The sequence below is a fragment of the Rattus norvegicus genome, chromosome 12 (genome assembly GCF_036323735.1).
Source record: "Rattus norvegicus strain BN/NHsdMcwi chromosome 12, GRCr8, whole genome shotgun sequence".
NCBI classification, from domain to species: Eukaryota; Metazoa; Chordata; class Mammalia; order Rodentia; family Muridae; genus Rattus; species Rattus norvegicus.
In genome coordinates, this window is record NC_086030.1 from 51,316,794 (window position 1) to 51,329,785 (window position 12,992).

General features: G+C 48.2%; 1 protein-coding gene across 5 annotated transcripts in view; it reads right to left on the minus strand.

Annotated features, from left to right (window-relative positions):
• Positions 1–12,992, minus strand: part of Ttc28 (tetratricopeptide repeat domain 28) — a 440,646-nt gene that overhangs the window by 313,978 nt on the left and 113,676 nt on the right. For 2 of the 5 annotated variants that reach the window (XM_039090202.2, XM_006249585.5), the window contains exon 1: positions 897–7,287. The exons of the other annotated variants lie outside the window; for them this stretch is intronic. In XM_039090202.2, coding sequence (XP_038946130.1) covers positions 897–915 — 19 coding nt within the window. In that variant the 5' untranslated portion in view covers positions 916–7,287. Of the gene's footprint in view, positions 1–896; positions 7,288–12,992 lie in introns of those variants that run through there. 5 annotated transcript variants of the gene reach the window in all.

The window sequence follows — 12,992 nt, forward strand, 5'->3', positions numbered from 1 at the left end:
CTCGACATCACACATCATGGCACAAAGAAAGAACCAGTTTAGCTACTTGAGTGAAACACCAGACAGCTGCTAGCAGAGACAGGTCACGGCTGGGGAGGGGCACGGCACATTCAGTTCGCTGTGTTTTCCTTCGGAAGAATGTCAATAAAAACCATGGCCAAATGAGGTATTGAAGGGAAAGTCCCGCTATGCTGTAAACCGCTGTGTTAACCTAAGAGTGGCAGTCAGGCAAGTTTGCAAAGGGGAACCCTGGCCAAACACACAGCTGCCAAGAACTTGAAGAAAGCTGTCTTTCTCCCTCTGTGTCCCAAGGAAGGGACCGGTCCCACATTTAGAAACGTTATTTCGGGGACCAATAGCAATTTATTTTGATAGAACCACTAGATGTTTTTTCCTCCGGTTCTCAACAAAGGAGCCATATTAGGAAATAATCTTGCAAAAAGCAAAGTACCCCCTCCCCCTTGCCCACGATCGATGCACACACCACGCGGCGCACAATGGCCGGCGCGCCCGCACTCGCCCACGCGGCCGCGGGTCCCCGCAGCCGCCCCGCCGCAGCCCTGGCGCCAGAGGCCGGGCGGTCGCGGGGAGCTGCTCCGCGCTCGCTCCGGGGCTGCCCGCCCCCCAGCGGGGCCCAGGGGAAGCGGCTGCCAGCGGCCCGGACGCCGGTCCCCGAGGGGCAGGGGGCGCTCCGACGCCCACCTGCGGGCCTAGCGGGGCGGGCGAGCCGCTGCTCCGGGCCAGCACGCGGGGCTGAGGCTCAGCTGTCACCCCGCCGGGCCTCGCGCCCCCGGAGGCGAGAACTTGGCGGGCGGTGGGCGCACGGACCCAGATGGCCTCGGGGTCCCACGGGGCCCCCTCCCCGCCAGCCCCACCGCTGCCGTCGGCGCACTCACCTTCTTCCGGGGCTGCCATTTCATCATATTTGTACAGCCGACCCGGGACGCATCAAGAGGTGGGCTGGGGACTGGGGGCAGACGCAGGGCGGCGGCGACTGCAAGTCATGCTGCCTCCTTGAACCCCCTCGTTCTTTCCCGGATAGGATAGGACGGACAGTCTTCGTCTTCGGTTCAGCGCGAAGTACCGCGGCCACCACACTCACTCTCCCTCGGGGCTAGGACGTCCCGGCGGCCAACGGCGCGCCCGGGCCGGAACGGGGCATGTTCCCTGACCCGCGCCTGCGAAAAGGCTCCAGGAAGGAGCTCTCCGATGGGCCGCAGACCCCTCAGAGCAGAGACCAACAGCAGAAGCTACCACAGAAACCTGGCCGGGCTCCTGCCATCCAAGCCCCTCTTGGCGAATTCTCCTCTTCTCAAAAAAAGAAAAAGATTAGACAAGCAATCAAACCCTCACACGCAGCCTGGAGCAATTCCCAAAATTCTGGGTGTATTTCTCGTTTGTAAAAATTTAGCAAAGAAAATTCCAAAGATCTGTAATCAGAGCTTCTTTGCGCAGTTTTCTGCTTCTTAGACAACTTGGGATCGGATCTGCCCATCCGAAATGTCCACCTTCCCTGAACACAGTCAGTAGGAAAACTTGGTTTGTGTGTTTAGAACCTACGTGGGGAAAGGCTGGAAGGAAATCCTGCAAGACCCTAACTCCACGGCTCAGTCTGCACTAATGACTTCCTTCCCTTCGGTGTGAGCACAGCCAGCCCAGTTCCAGCCACACAGAGCACAGAGTTTCTGGGTCTTAGTGCCACGACATCTACCACACAGCAAAAAAGTGAAGCTACAGTTCCATAGGCGTCCACAGGCCGGCTCGGAAACCTCTCAAGAATTCTTATATTTGGGTGAGCTACACGGAGAAATAAAAGGGGCAAGAGTCCAAATCAAACTTGCACAGAGGGGCTGGAGAGATGGCGGCGGGGCTAACTGTACAGAGGACCTGTTCCCAGAGGCCACGCCACTTCCTGGGGATCTGACCTCCACTGACTCCTGCATATGACTGTGCACCTAAACTCATACAAGCAAATGCACTTAAAACGTAAATAAAATAAATAATAAATGATTTTTTAAAAAGCTATAAAAATTCTGATTTAAAGAAAAGATTTGAGATCTCGAACAAGAAAAATTAATCAGAAACTTTACCACAAATAAACTTAAATATAGATTTTATTCCTTCTCTAAATTAAATTGCTTTTAAAGATTAACAGAGTCTCACTATATAGGTAACTTGTGATGTCAATCCATCCATCCTTCCACTTCAGCCTGCTGACAGACTGAGTAGCATTAATTGTACTACTATAAAATACTGCAGCCTGGCATTAGTGGCACACGCCTTTAATCCCCAGCACGAGGGAGGCAGAAGCAGAAGGATGTCAGAGTTTAAGGCCAGCCAGGGCTACAGAGTGAGTTCCAGGATAGCCAGGGCTACATAGAGAAACCCTGTCTCAAAAAAACCTATCTTGAAAAGCCAAATAGATGGACGGATGGATGGATGGATGGATGGATGGATAGATAGATAGATAGATAGATAGATAGATAGATAGATAGATGGCAGATAGATGATAGATAGATAGATAGATAGATAAATAGATGAGATGATAAACAGATATAGATGGACTGTTTTATTCCTCTTTGTGTAATAATTCCATCTTATAGATGATTGATCTATGAGTACAAAATACTATATAATACTATTATCATTTATTATCCAACATACCTATCACCTGCCATTCCACCCTAAGGCTATTTCGGGAGATGCTGATATAACTGGCACTAGAGGTGCACACACTATTAACTGCATCCAACATTCCTATGCACTATCAGAACTAGCTTATGCAGGAAATCTGATGCAGGCACGGGTGTCACTCACTGAAACACACAAAACAATTGAGAGTCGACATCAGTGGCCACACAGATCTCTCTCACTCCACCTTTCACACGAGGTTAGCTGCTCAACTGAAACACACACAGAGCTTGAGGACTGGAAGTCAGACCTACAGGACCTGACTCCCGAGCCTGGGTCATGACACACTGAACCCCACAGCTACATGCCTCATAGCCCTGCCCTGTCCTTGTACATGGGGTGGTGAGGGAATGAAGAAAAGACAGATAGACGGACACCTGGGATCAGATGGTCTGGAATCTCTAATGGAGAAACCTCAGCACCCTGGAAGTTCAGCATGTTTAGTATCTGGAGTTGAACAGAGGTGAGGTTACTGCATTCAGATGAACAAGGAGGGGAGGTTACTATAGAGGAGCAAGGAGGCAGGATCTATGGTGTGCACGGGACCAAGGAGACACAGCTAGCAATGTTGTTGGAGCAGTCTTTGCAGGGAGCAGTCTTCAAGCCTTAACTAGCCAGAGGAGAAAGCTTTTGTGGAAAGCTTTTCTGTACACACCATCAACACTTGAACTCAAGTCTCCCTGAGAAGGCTTTGCCAACTCTCTGACCCTGAGACCGTGTGCCCTTTGACAAGGCTGTGCCCATGTCAAAGCACACATTCACTCACTCAGGGATCTCTCTGTCCTCTGCATACCCCTCGTCATCACTGTACCTCCTGTCAACCCCTTTCTGGGTGCTCCAAATATGAGGAAGAGGCTGCTCCAAGTCATGACTTCAGCTACAGAGAAAGCCAGCATTCTCAGTGCACTGTGAAATACGTAACTTGTTCTGGCAACTCTGTATCCGTATTCCACTGGAACTAAAAATTCCCTACTGACTTTCCTAGAGTCAGCTCTCTTCCCAACAGCCCTAGCTTCTGTCCATGACATCACTATGTTCCCAAGATCACAGACTCCTGCCACAATGTTCCCCACATCTAATCTATGAGCTCTTGTAACTCCTTCCTAGACAACACGTTTGAATTCTTCTTGCTGATGCCTGTGAGTTCCAGGCCAGTTGGGTTCCAACAGGAGACACCCATCAAAATCAAAACAAAACAAGAATGAATGGAGAATAGAAAAGGATGGTGAATGAGTGAGACTCCATTCTACTTCCTACGGAAGACAAGGCAGTTTGTTCTTGGAACCAAAATCAGAGTGTACTGTATAGAAGACAAATCACTGAAAAAATTAACAGTAAGAAAGGACACAGCTGAAGCAGAATATCTCTCTCTCTCTCTCTCTCTCTCTCTCTCTCTCTCTGTCTCTATGTCTCTATGTCTCTCTGTGTGTGTCTGTCTCTATGTCTGTCTCTCTGTGTGTGTGTGTATGTGTGTGTGTGTGTGTGTGTGTGTGTGTGTGAGAGAGAGAGAGAGAGAGAGAGAGAGAGAGAGAGAGAGAGAGAGAGAGGCAGGCAGACAGACACAGAGACAGAGAGAGAGAATGATGGGGTTCCAGGCTGACCTTTAATGCCTGTGCTCAGGATATCATCCTAACTGAGCCTAACAAATTGTTGGAATTACAGGCATGTATCATGCCCAGCCCAAATTAATATTAGAATATTAGTTTTACTCTACCTAATACATAGGAAATAACTGATTTTATTAGGGTTTTGTAACTTTTTAAAACTACGTGCGGAGTTAAAAGGCTTGTTATGACTCTGACAGATAACAAGTCTAAAGCCCAGAGTCATTCCATGACCTGGCCACATCCACATCCAAGGCCACATCCCAAGTCGACAGCAAAGAAAGACCTAGAGTCCTGGCTCCTCCTAGAGATATGAGTGGCTGGTGGTGGCCCTAGGGGTAAAGGGACATTTCTTTTGACTTTCTATCTAACACGCATTTTCAGACAGGAGTGGCTAGTGGAATGCATACATGAAAACTCCGTCTAAAAGAAAGGGAGTTATGAGGACTTGAAGCTTCAGTCCAAGGGTCTGGGGATGGAGCAGGTGGTAAGGGTTCTTGGTGAAGCCGGTAATCTGTCAGGAGGAACTACAAACTTCCTCATTTCCTCTTGCTCAGAACTCTCCCAACACATTCAAATAAGCCAACCAAAACATGCGTGCCAAGAGGGAATCAACCCAATTACATCAGAATGATCCAAAGTTTTATTATGTATTCTAATTGTTTAGATATCTTCCCTGTGTGCCGCATATCCGTAATCTGTGTGGGATCTCTTCCCCCGAAGACTGGGAACTGTTTTAGATTTCATTTAATAGAGGACCATTAACTAGAAGCCTACACATATCAACACCATACTTAATCTTTTATATTTTTCTTCTTTATATCTTATTTACTATGCTTAATATAATAGAAGGTAAATTGATATTTACACCTGAGATAACCATAGGCTTCCATTATGCCAATATATTTGCATCACTAGGAATTAAGTTACCACAGGTCAAAATTACCTACACACCCATTGATATCACCGCTTCCAAGACTCAAAACCCCAACCTACTGACTTTTTAACATAAAATTTTGCAAATCACATCCCTAAACACAGATGGTTCACGACAGTCTAGCGAACACTACTCACTTCAATAACTACTTGTCTATGCACACCTGAACAGAAATAAGCCAGGGGTAAGAACACACCCGTCAGTATTGCTGTCACACTCTTCAGGAGTCAGTCAGGACCGACACATTTAACATGGACTGACAGGTGTCACCCCGACCGTGGGCAGGGACTTGTGAGGACCGGCACGTGTCACGCTGACCGAGGGCAGGTGCCTGTACAGGGTGACACTGAAATGCTCACCTCATACTCATCTGTACTGTGCTTTAAACCAGACAACTAAACACAGTGGGGAGCTAAGTTTGGAGAATATGGAAATTTTCCTAAAGACCCCCAAAGTGGTGTAAAGTTAAGGGACATCAGTAAAAGTGTATCTGATACTAAAAAGTTTATTTTGTCAGTGACAGTCTGTGCAATCGGATGCTTTAGAAATGTGAAAGCCTTGCTTTGCTAAGGAACTATTGTAACTTGGCAGTTCAGCAGTGAGCCGCACGCCCCCTGGCTGCAGAGATTGCCTGTCCTCTGATGTCCCTCTCTCACCACCTCCCATTGGCGGCAACTCTGGAGGGGCTGGGCTTAGCTATGCACCTCCCTCCAAGGCTGAAAGGATGATGATGTTCGGCAGGAGGCACAGCAGTCAGGTGAGGTAGGGAAGGAAGTGCAGACCTAAGGGCAGCAGCCATCAGTGCCTGACCATTCTTGGCAAGCCTGAGGGCACAGGGACTGTGAGGCGCTTGTGTCATTAGGATAGGGGAGCCCAGGAATGGTTAACTCCAACTGTGGTTGCTGGAGCAGTTTCCACAGGACAGGCCACAGCACTCTTTCAAAAGGCAGAAGGAGGCTGAGTAGCAGTGAGGAGACCCAGTGAGGAGCCCAAGCCCGAATGGCCAGTAATGTGGCCACATTAGCAAGTCGTCCACTAGGTCTGGACCCTAAGATGCAAGGACTACACTGCAGTCCTGTGAGGGAGAACGCAGCCTGCAGAGGCATGCGTTTGGAGGTCAATGTGGGCTACCTGCCTAAAGTAAAAAGGGGCAGGGCTGAAGACAGCTCACTGGCCAAAGGATCTGGACCTGAGTTTGATCCTCAGAACCCTGGTCACTGTGGGGGGGTCATGAGACTCCCTGAGGTACCTGGGCCAGCCAGCCTAGCCTGCTCAGAAAACCCCAGGTCCCAGTGAGTGACACTGCTGCATAAAACAAGGTGAGTGGCATCTAAGAAATAATACTTGAAGATGGGGTCCATATATACCTGTGCACACTCACACACAGATGACTTAAAAGAAAAATTCGTTTTTAAAAACAGTATAGATAGCTAGGAATGCTACAAATGAGTATTGCTAATACTAGTTTACCACTCACAGAGTATGACTAATACCAGTTATCATTCACTGAGTATATTCATGGCTAAAACATTTCAGATGATTATTTTATTTCCTTGAAATTATATCATCTTAGTACCGGAGAGGCCTCTCAGTAGTCAAGCAATTATTATGCAAGTATGGGAAACAGGGTTGACATCTCAGAGTGCGGCCCCCAAGCCCTTAAGCCCAGCACTGGGGTGGGAGACAGGAGCACTGCTGGGCTCGCTGGCTGCCAGCCTAGCTGACAAGTATAACCTTCAGGTTCAGGAAGAGGCCCTGCCTCAACGAAATGAGGCGAGTGCCTCACAGAAGCACAGGTACGCACCAAACAACACGCACACATACACACACAAACACAATCATATGACATACATGCACATATACAAGCACATATATGTGCACAGGGACAGATAACATGAAATCATCTCCTCATGAAAAGGACTATTAACATTCCCATTTTAGGAAGAGGAAACTAAAAATAAAGAGTTGCTAAGGGGTTGGGGATTTAGCTCAGTGGTAGAGCACTTGCCTAGCAAGCACAAGGCCCTGGGTTCGGTCCTCAGCTCCAAAAAAATTAAATAAATAAATAAATAAATAAATAAATAAATAAATAAATAAATAAAAGAGTTGCTAAACTCGCTGTGCAGCAAATGTGCCCACAGTGATGGGAAGGAGGCTCCAGTTGCCAGCCAGAACCCAAAGCTTTTGTCCTGACTCCAGGGTTACCCTACAATGATGAGCATGCACAAGGCTTCACACAAGCTGCTGGCAAATCTATCTTGAGTTTAGTTGATAATCCTGTAAATATTCTGAAAGACAGTAGGTGAACGATAAAAGCAAGAAGATCAAATAACTTCCTGTGGCAATAAATCAATAAGGAGTGAAGCAGCCTTGAATGGGGGCAGCACAAACAGAAAGGGAGACTTCTTAGGAGAGCCTGTAGCGAGGGGGCCAAGAGGGAAGGATTTAAGGATTATCTCAAAATGGGTACCATCTTTCAGAAACAACAGACACTCTGTTAATTAAAGTGTAGTTGACGGGAAGAACAGGCAGACTGAATTCAGCTTGAGACCAGTAGAGTTCAAGGCACTGAGTTGACAGATGCAGCAACAGGGGCAAAGAGGAAGAGGTGTGGACTGAATATGGATGGACAGACAGACAGATGGTAGATAGACAAGCAGACATACAGGCAGGCAATGGATGGATGGATGGATGGATGGACAGACAGAAGATAGACAGACAAGCAATAGAGAGACGGATAGAGACAGTAGACAAATGATAGGCAATAGATAACAGATAGAAAGGCATCGATGATAGATGATGGTCATGAAAAATTGACAAGTCAGTATCCAGATCAATACATACACTCACAAGCACAACTATAAAAACTATGGTAACATTACATAAAACCTTAGGTTTACAAAAGTTCTCCAAGGAGGGAACATGAACCAAGATGAGAGAGATAAGGGGGCTGAGGTATGGGGGAAGGGGAGCAGGGGATACATGGAGGAAGAAGGAGAAGAAGAGGAGAGAAGTCTCAGCTTGAATGTTGAGCAACTCTTCTTTTATGTGCATTAGTGTTTTGCCTGCATTTATATCTGTGTGAGGGTTTCCGGTCCCCTGGAACTGGGGTTACAGACAGATGTGAACTCCATGTAGGTACTGGGAATTGAACCCAGAAAGGGCAGCCAGTGCTCTTAGCTGCTGAGCCATCTCTCCATCTAACAATGTTTTATTTTTACTTTGCAGGAGAGGACAGGTTCTCCTATATCCTAGGCTGGTCTGAACTAGGTATGCAGTCAAGGATAACCTTGAACCTCTGTTCTTTCTGCTTCTGACTCCCATGGGCTAGATAGGACTGCAGGCTTTAGACAGCCATTCTGGTTTCATGTATTCTTCTAAAAACTACAGATGTCTTCATGGCCAGAGAGGATGGGCAGTTACTTGACGTCCTTAACACAGGAATTGCTATTTCAATAAGATTGCCTGAAGCAAACTCAAGAGCCATCCCTTGGTGCCTGTGTGATCTTGTGTCATTTTGCTATGTTTGAATTTTTAACACTTTCAGCGAGTTTCATTATATTCATACATGATCATATATGCAGCATATCACTATAAGGACAAGCCTGAATGTTTATATAGTTATTGCCACTGCAGTTTACTGTACTGCCTGTATGAGTGTGGTTTTAAATTCCTTTCCTGTCATGCTATGGGTGTGTACTGATGCAGTAGTACATGGACTGCAGGGGATGCAGCAGTAACTACGTGGACTGCAGGGGATGCAGCAGTATGTGGGCTGCAGGGGATGCAGCATACACGAACTGCAGGGGATGCAGCAGTAACTACATGGGCTGCAGGGGATGCACCAGTAACTACGTGGACTACAGGGGATGCAGTCGTAACTATGTGGACTGCAGGGGATGCAGCATTAACTACATGGACTGCAGGGGATGAAGCAGTAACTACATGGACTGCAGGGGATGCAGCAGTGTGGGTAGTACAGGGGATGCAGCAGTATGTGGGCTGCAGGGGATGCAGCATACACGAACTGCAGGGGGTGCAGCAGTAACTATGTGGACTGCAGTGGATGCAGCAGTAACTATGTGGGCTGCAGGGGATGCAGCAGTACATAGACTGCAGGGGTGCAGCAATATGTGGACTGCAGGAGGTGCAGCAATAACTACGTGGACTCTAGGGGATGCAGCAGTATGTGGGCTGTAGGGGGTGCAGCAATACATGGGCTGCAGGGGATGCAGCAGTACATGGACTACAGGGGTGCAGCAGTGTGGGGACTGCAGGGGATGCAGCAGTAGCTACGTGGACTCCAGGGTATGCAGCAGTATGTGAACTGTGGGTGATACAGCAGTATGGGGACTGCAGGGGATGCAGTAGTAACTATGTGGACTGCAGGGGATGCAGCAGCACATGGGCTGTAGGTAATGCAGCAATAACTCCATGGACTGCAGGAGGTGCAGCAGTACATGGGCTGCAGTGGAGCCATCATTTCCCACCGTGATTCCCACCGTTGCCCATGACAGAGGAACTGGCTAGGCTGCTGTGACTAAGAGACTGGACAACACAGAGGAAAGTGCTTTCAGAGCATTTCAGATAATACATAGCATCAAGAGTGAAAGTGCATTAGTCTTGCCTGCATGTATGTCAGTGCCTGCACACCAGAACTTGCTGCTCTATTCAAAACAGATAAGGAACCAACATCCAGTCTGTTATGAGGAATAGATAAAGAAAAGGCAGTTTATACTCACAATGGAATTGTTTTTTAGCCATAAAAAATAATGAAATTGTGGAGGAAACACAGGAAGGGGCAGAGCCCCGCAATGGCCCTGGCTTCAGCCTGGAGGAACAATTCACGACCCACTGCAGCCTCAGACAGGCCCCAAAATCACACAGCACAAGACAGGACAGCTGGTCAAGGAGAGGAGGCTATGGAGACACATATACAGAAATCAGCTCGGAGACCTGGGTTAGCTGAGGAAACCCACAAAGTGCAGGGAAGGGAAGCTGTAAGCACCCCAACTGTCAAGCACTCCCAAAGGCTACAAAAGCTCGAGGTCTCACCCTGTCAGAACAGAAGGACATCACCCTGGACATTCGGTAGTGGTTTCAGAACATTGGGTCTTTATCCTTCCTGGGTATTTGTGCATTGTAGGTCCTTACGGCCCTACTCAGAACAGCTACAGAACCAACATCCCAGTCTGTCACAGAGGAATAAAGGAAAGGTTTTTTACATACACACGATGTGATTTTTTTTCATTCATAAAAAAATGAACTTGTGTCATTTGCAGAAAAACAGATGTGACTGGAGACAAAAGCCACATTGTCTTACATTCACGGTTCCTAAATTTTATACTGATGCATAAAATCATGTATGCACATATGACATCACATGACATTGAAAGTGAAATCATCTAAGGAGCAGAGGGGCTCCTGGGAGCTGGAATGTGAGGAAAGGAAGAGTAGCCGGGTATGGGAAGCTACACACAGAGTGCAGTAGCCGTCTCTATGAACGTCCTCATGTGACGCAATCCACAGACACTAAAAAGCAGCAAGGCAACCAATCCACCCAACCAACCCTCACCCCCCAAAAACCCAAACAAGTGTCATCTTGCTAGACATGATGGCACAAACCTGGAATCCCAGTACTTGGAAAGTTGAGAAAAGAATATTGAAAGTTTAAAGCCAGCCTAGCTACGTGAGATCCTGTCTCGTATCACGTCCTAGTAGAAGACTGTTTCTAGGTCTACTCTGAGTTCGCCAAAGTTTAAAAACAGCTGTGAGAAGAGCAGATGTTTGGCAAGTGACTGTCTGCCTGGTTACTGCAACAGAGGACGACAGGACAAGCACCCAACAGAGGACACAAAACAAGCACCCAACAGAGGACACAGGACAAGCACCCAACAGAGGACCACAGGATAAGCACTCAACAGAGGACACAGGACAAGCACCCAACAGAGGACACAGGACAAGCACCCAACAGAGGACATAGGAACAGGACAAGCACCCAACAGAGGACACAAAACAAGCACCCAACAGAGGACACAGGACAAGCACCCAACAGAGGACCACAGGACAAGCGCTCAACAGAGGACCACAGGACAAGCACCCAACAGAGGACATAGGAACAGGACAAGCAACCAACAGAGGATACAAGACAAGTGCCCAACAGAGGACCACAGGACAAGCGCCCAACAGAGGACCACAGGACAAGCACTCAGCAGAGGACCACAAGACAAGCGCCCAACAGAGGACCACAGGACAAGCACTCAGCAGAGGACCACAGGACAAGTACCCAACAGAGGACCACAGGACAAGTGCCCAACAGAGGACACAAGACAAGCACTCAACAGAGGACCACAAGACAAGCGCCCAACAGAGGACCACAGGACAAGCACTCAGCAGAGGACCACAGGACAAGAACCCAACAGAGGACCACAGGACAAGCACTCAACAGAGAACATAGGACAAGCACCCAACAGAGGACACAGAACAAGCGCCCAACAGAGGACCACAGGACAAGCGCCCAACAGAGGACCACAGGACAAGCACTCATCAGAGGACCACAGGACAAGTACCCAACAGAGGACATAGGAACAGGACAAGCAACCAACAGAGGATACAAGACAAGTGCCCAACAGAGGACACAGGACAAGTGCCCAACAGAGGATACAAGACAAGTGCCCAACAGAGGACACAGGACAAGTGCCCAACAGAGAACACAAGACAAGCACTCAGCAGAGGACCACAGGACAAGCACCCAACAGAGGACCACAGGACAAGTACCCAACAGAGAACATAGGACAAGCACTCAGCAGAGGACCACAGGATAAGCACTCAACAGAGAACATAGGACAAGCACCCAACAGAGGACACAGAACAAGCACTCAACAGAGGACCACAGGACAAGCACCCAACAGAGATGCCCAGCACTTGCCTCCCTGAGGTTCAGCCAGTGACATGGCTGCTATAGCTAGAAAAGGCTTTTTTATCTCTCTGGCAAGTTATCAGTCCACTATCAGAAGAGTGCTATCACCAGGACACCAGACTAGGGATGTAAGACTGAAACCCCAGCACTGGGAGGGCAGAGACAGGACTGGGAGTGCATGGCTGACACCCCAGCACTGAGGGGGGCAGAGACTGGACTGGGGGTACATGACTGAGACACCAGAACGGGGAAGACAGAGACAGGGCTTGGGGTACACGACTGACACCAGAGCACTGGGAGGGCAGAGACAGGACTGGATCATGGAACTAGCTCAGGCCTCATAGGAAACTCAAAAACTGCCCTGGGGAGAAGTAAGATGCTATCTCAAAACACACACACACACACACACACACACACACACACACACACACACACACACACACACACTTCATAGAACTAAAACTTGAACGAGCAGTGAAAAACATCGCTTTCCTTTTTGGGGCAGCAGGTGGAGCAGGCTGCTCAACTCACATCCTTGGCTTTAGGAGACTTCCACATGGTGTGATTCTTGGTGGTGTGTGGGGCATTGTCTGTCATGGAAGCATTCAAAAGTGAAGTCAGTCAGTGTTCCTTGGTAACGCATGTCTAGAATGAAGGCACAATACCTAGGTTCATTTCTCTTGCAGAACTATGGCAGTGACGTAACGTACAGAAGACAAATTCAGCTTCTCAGCCCTCAGAGTGGCGTCCAACTGCAGCTCCAGCCTGAACAATTCCAGCTCTGACATCCTTGATACAACAGGGACACTGTGGCATCGTAATAACAAAATTTTTACTCGGC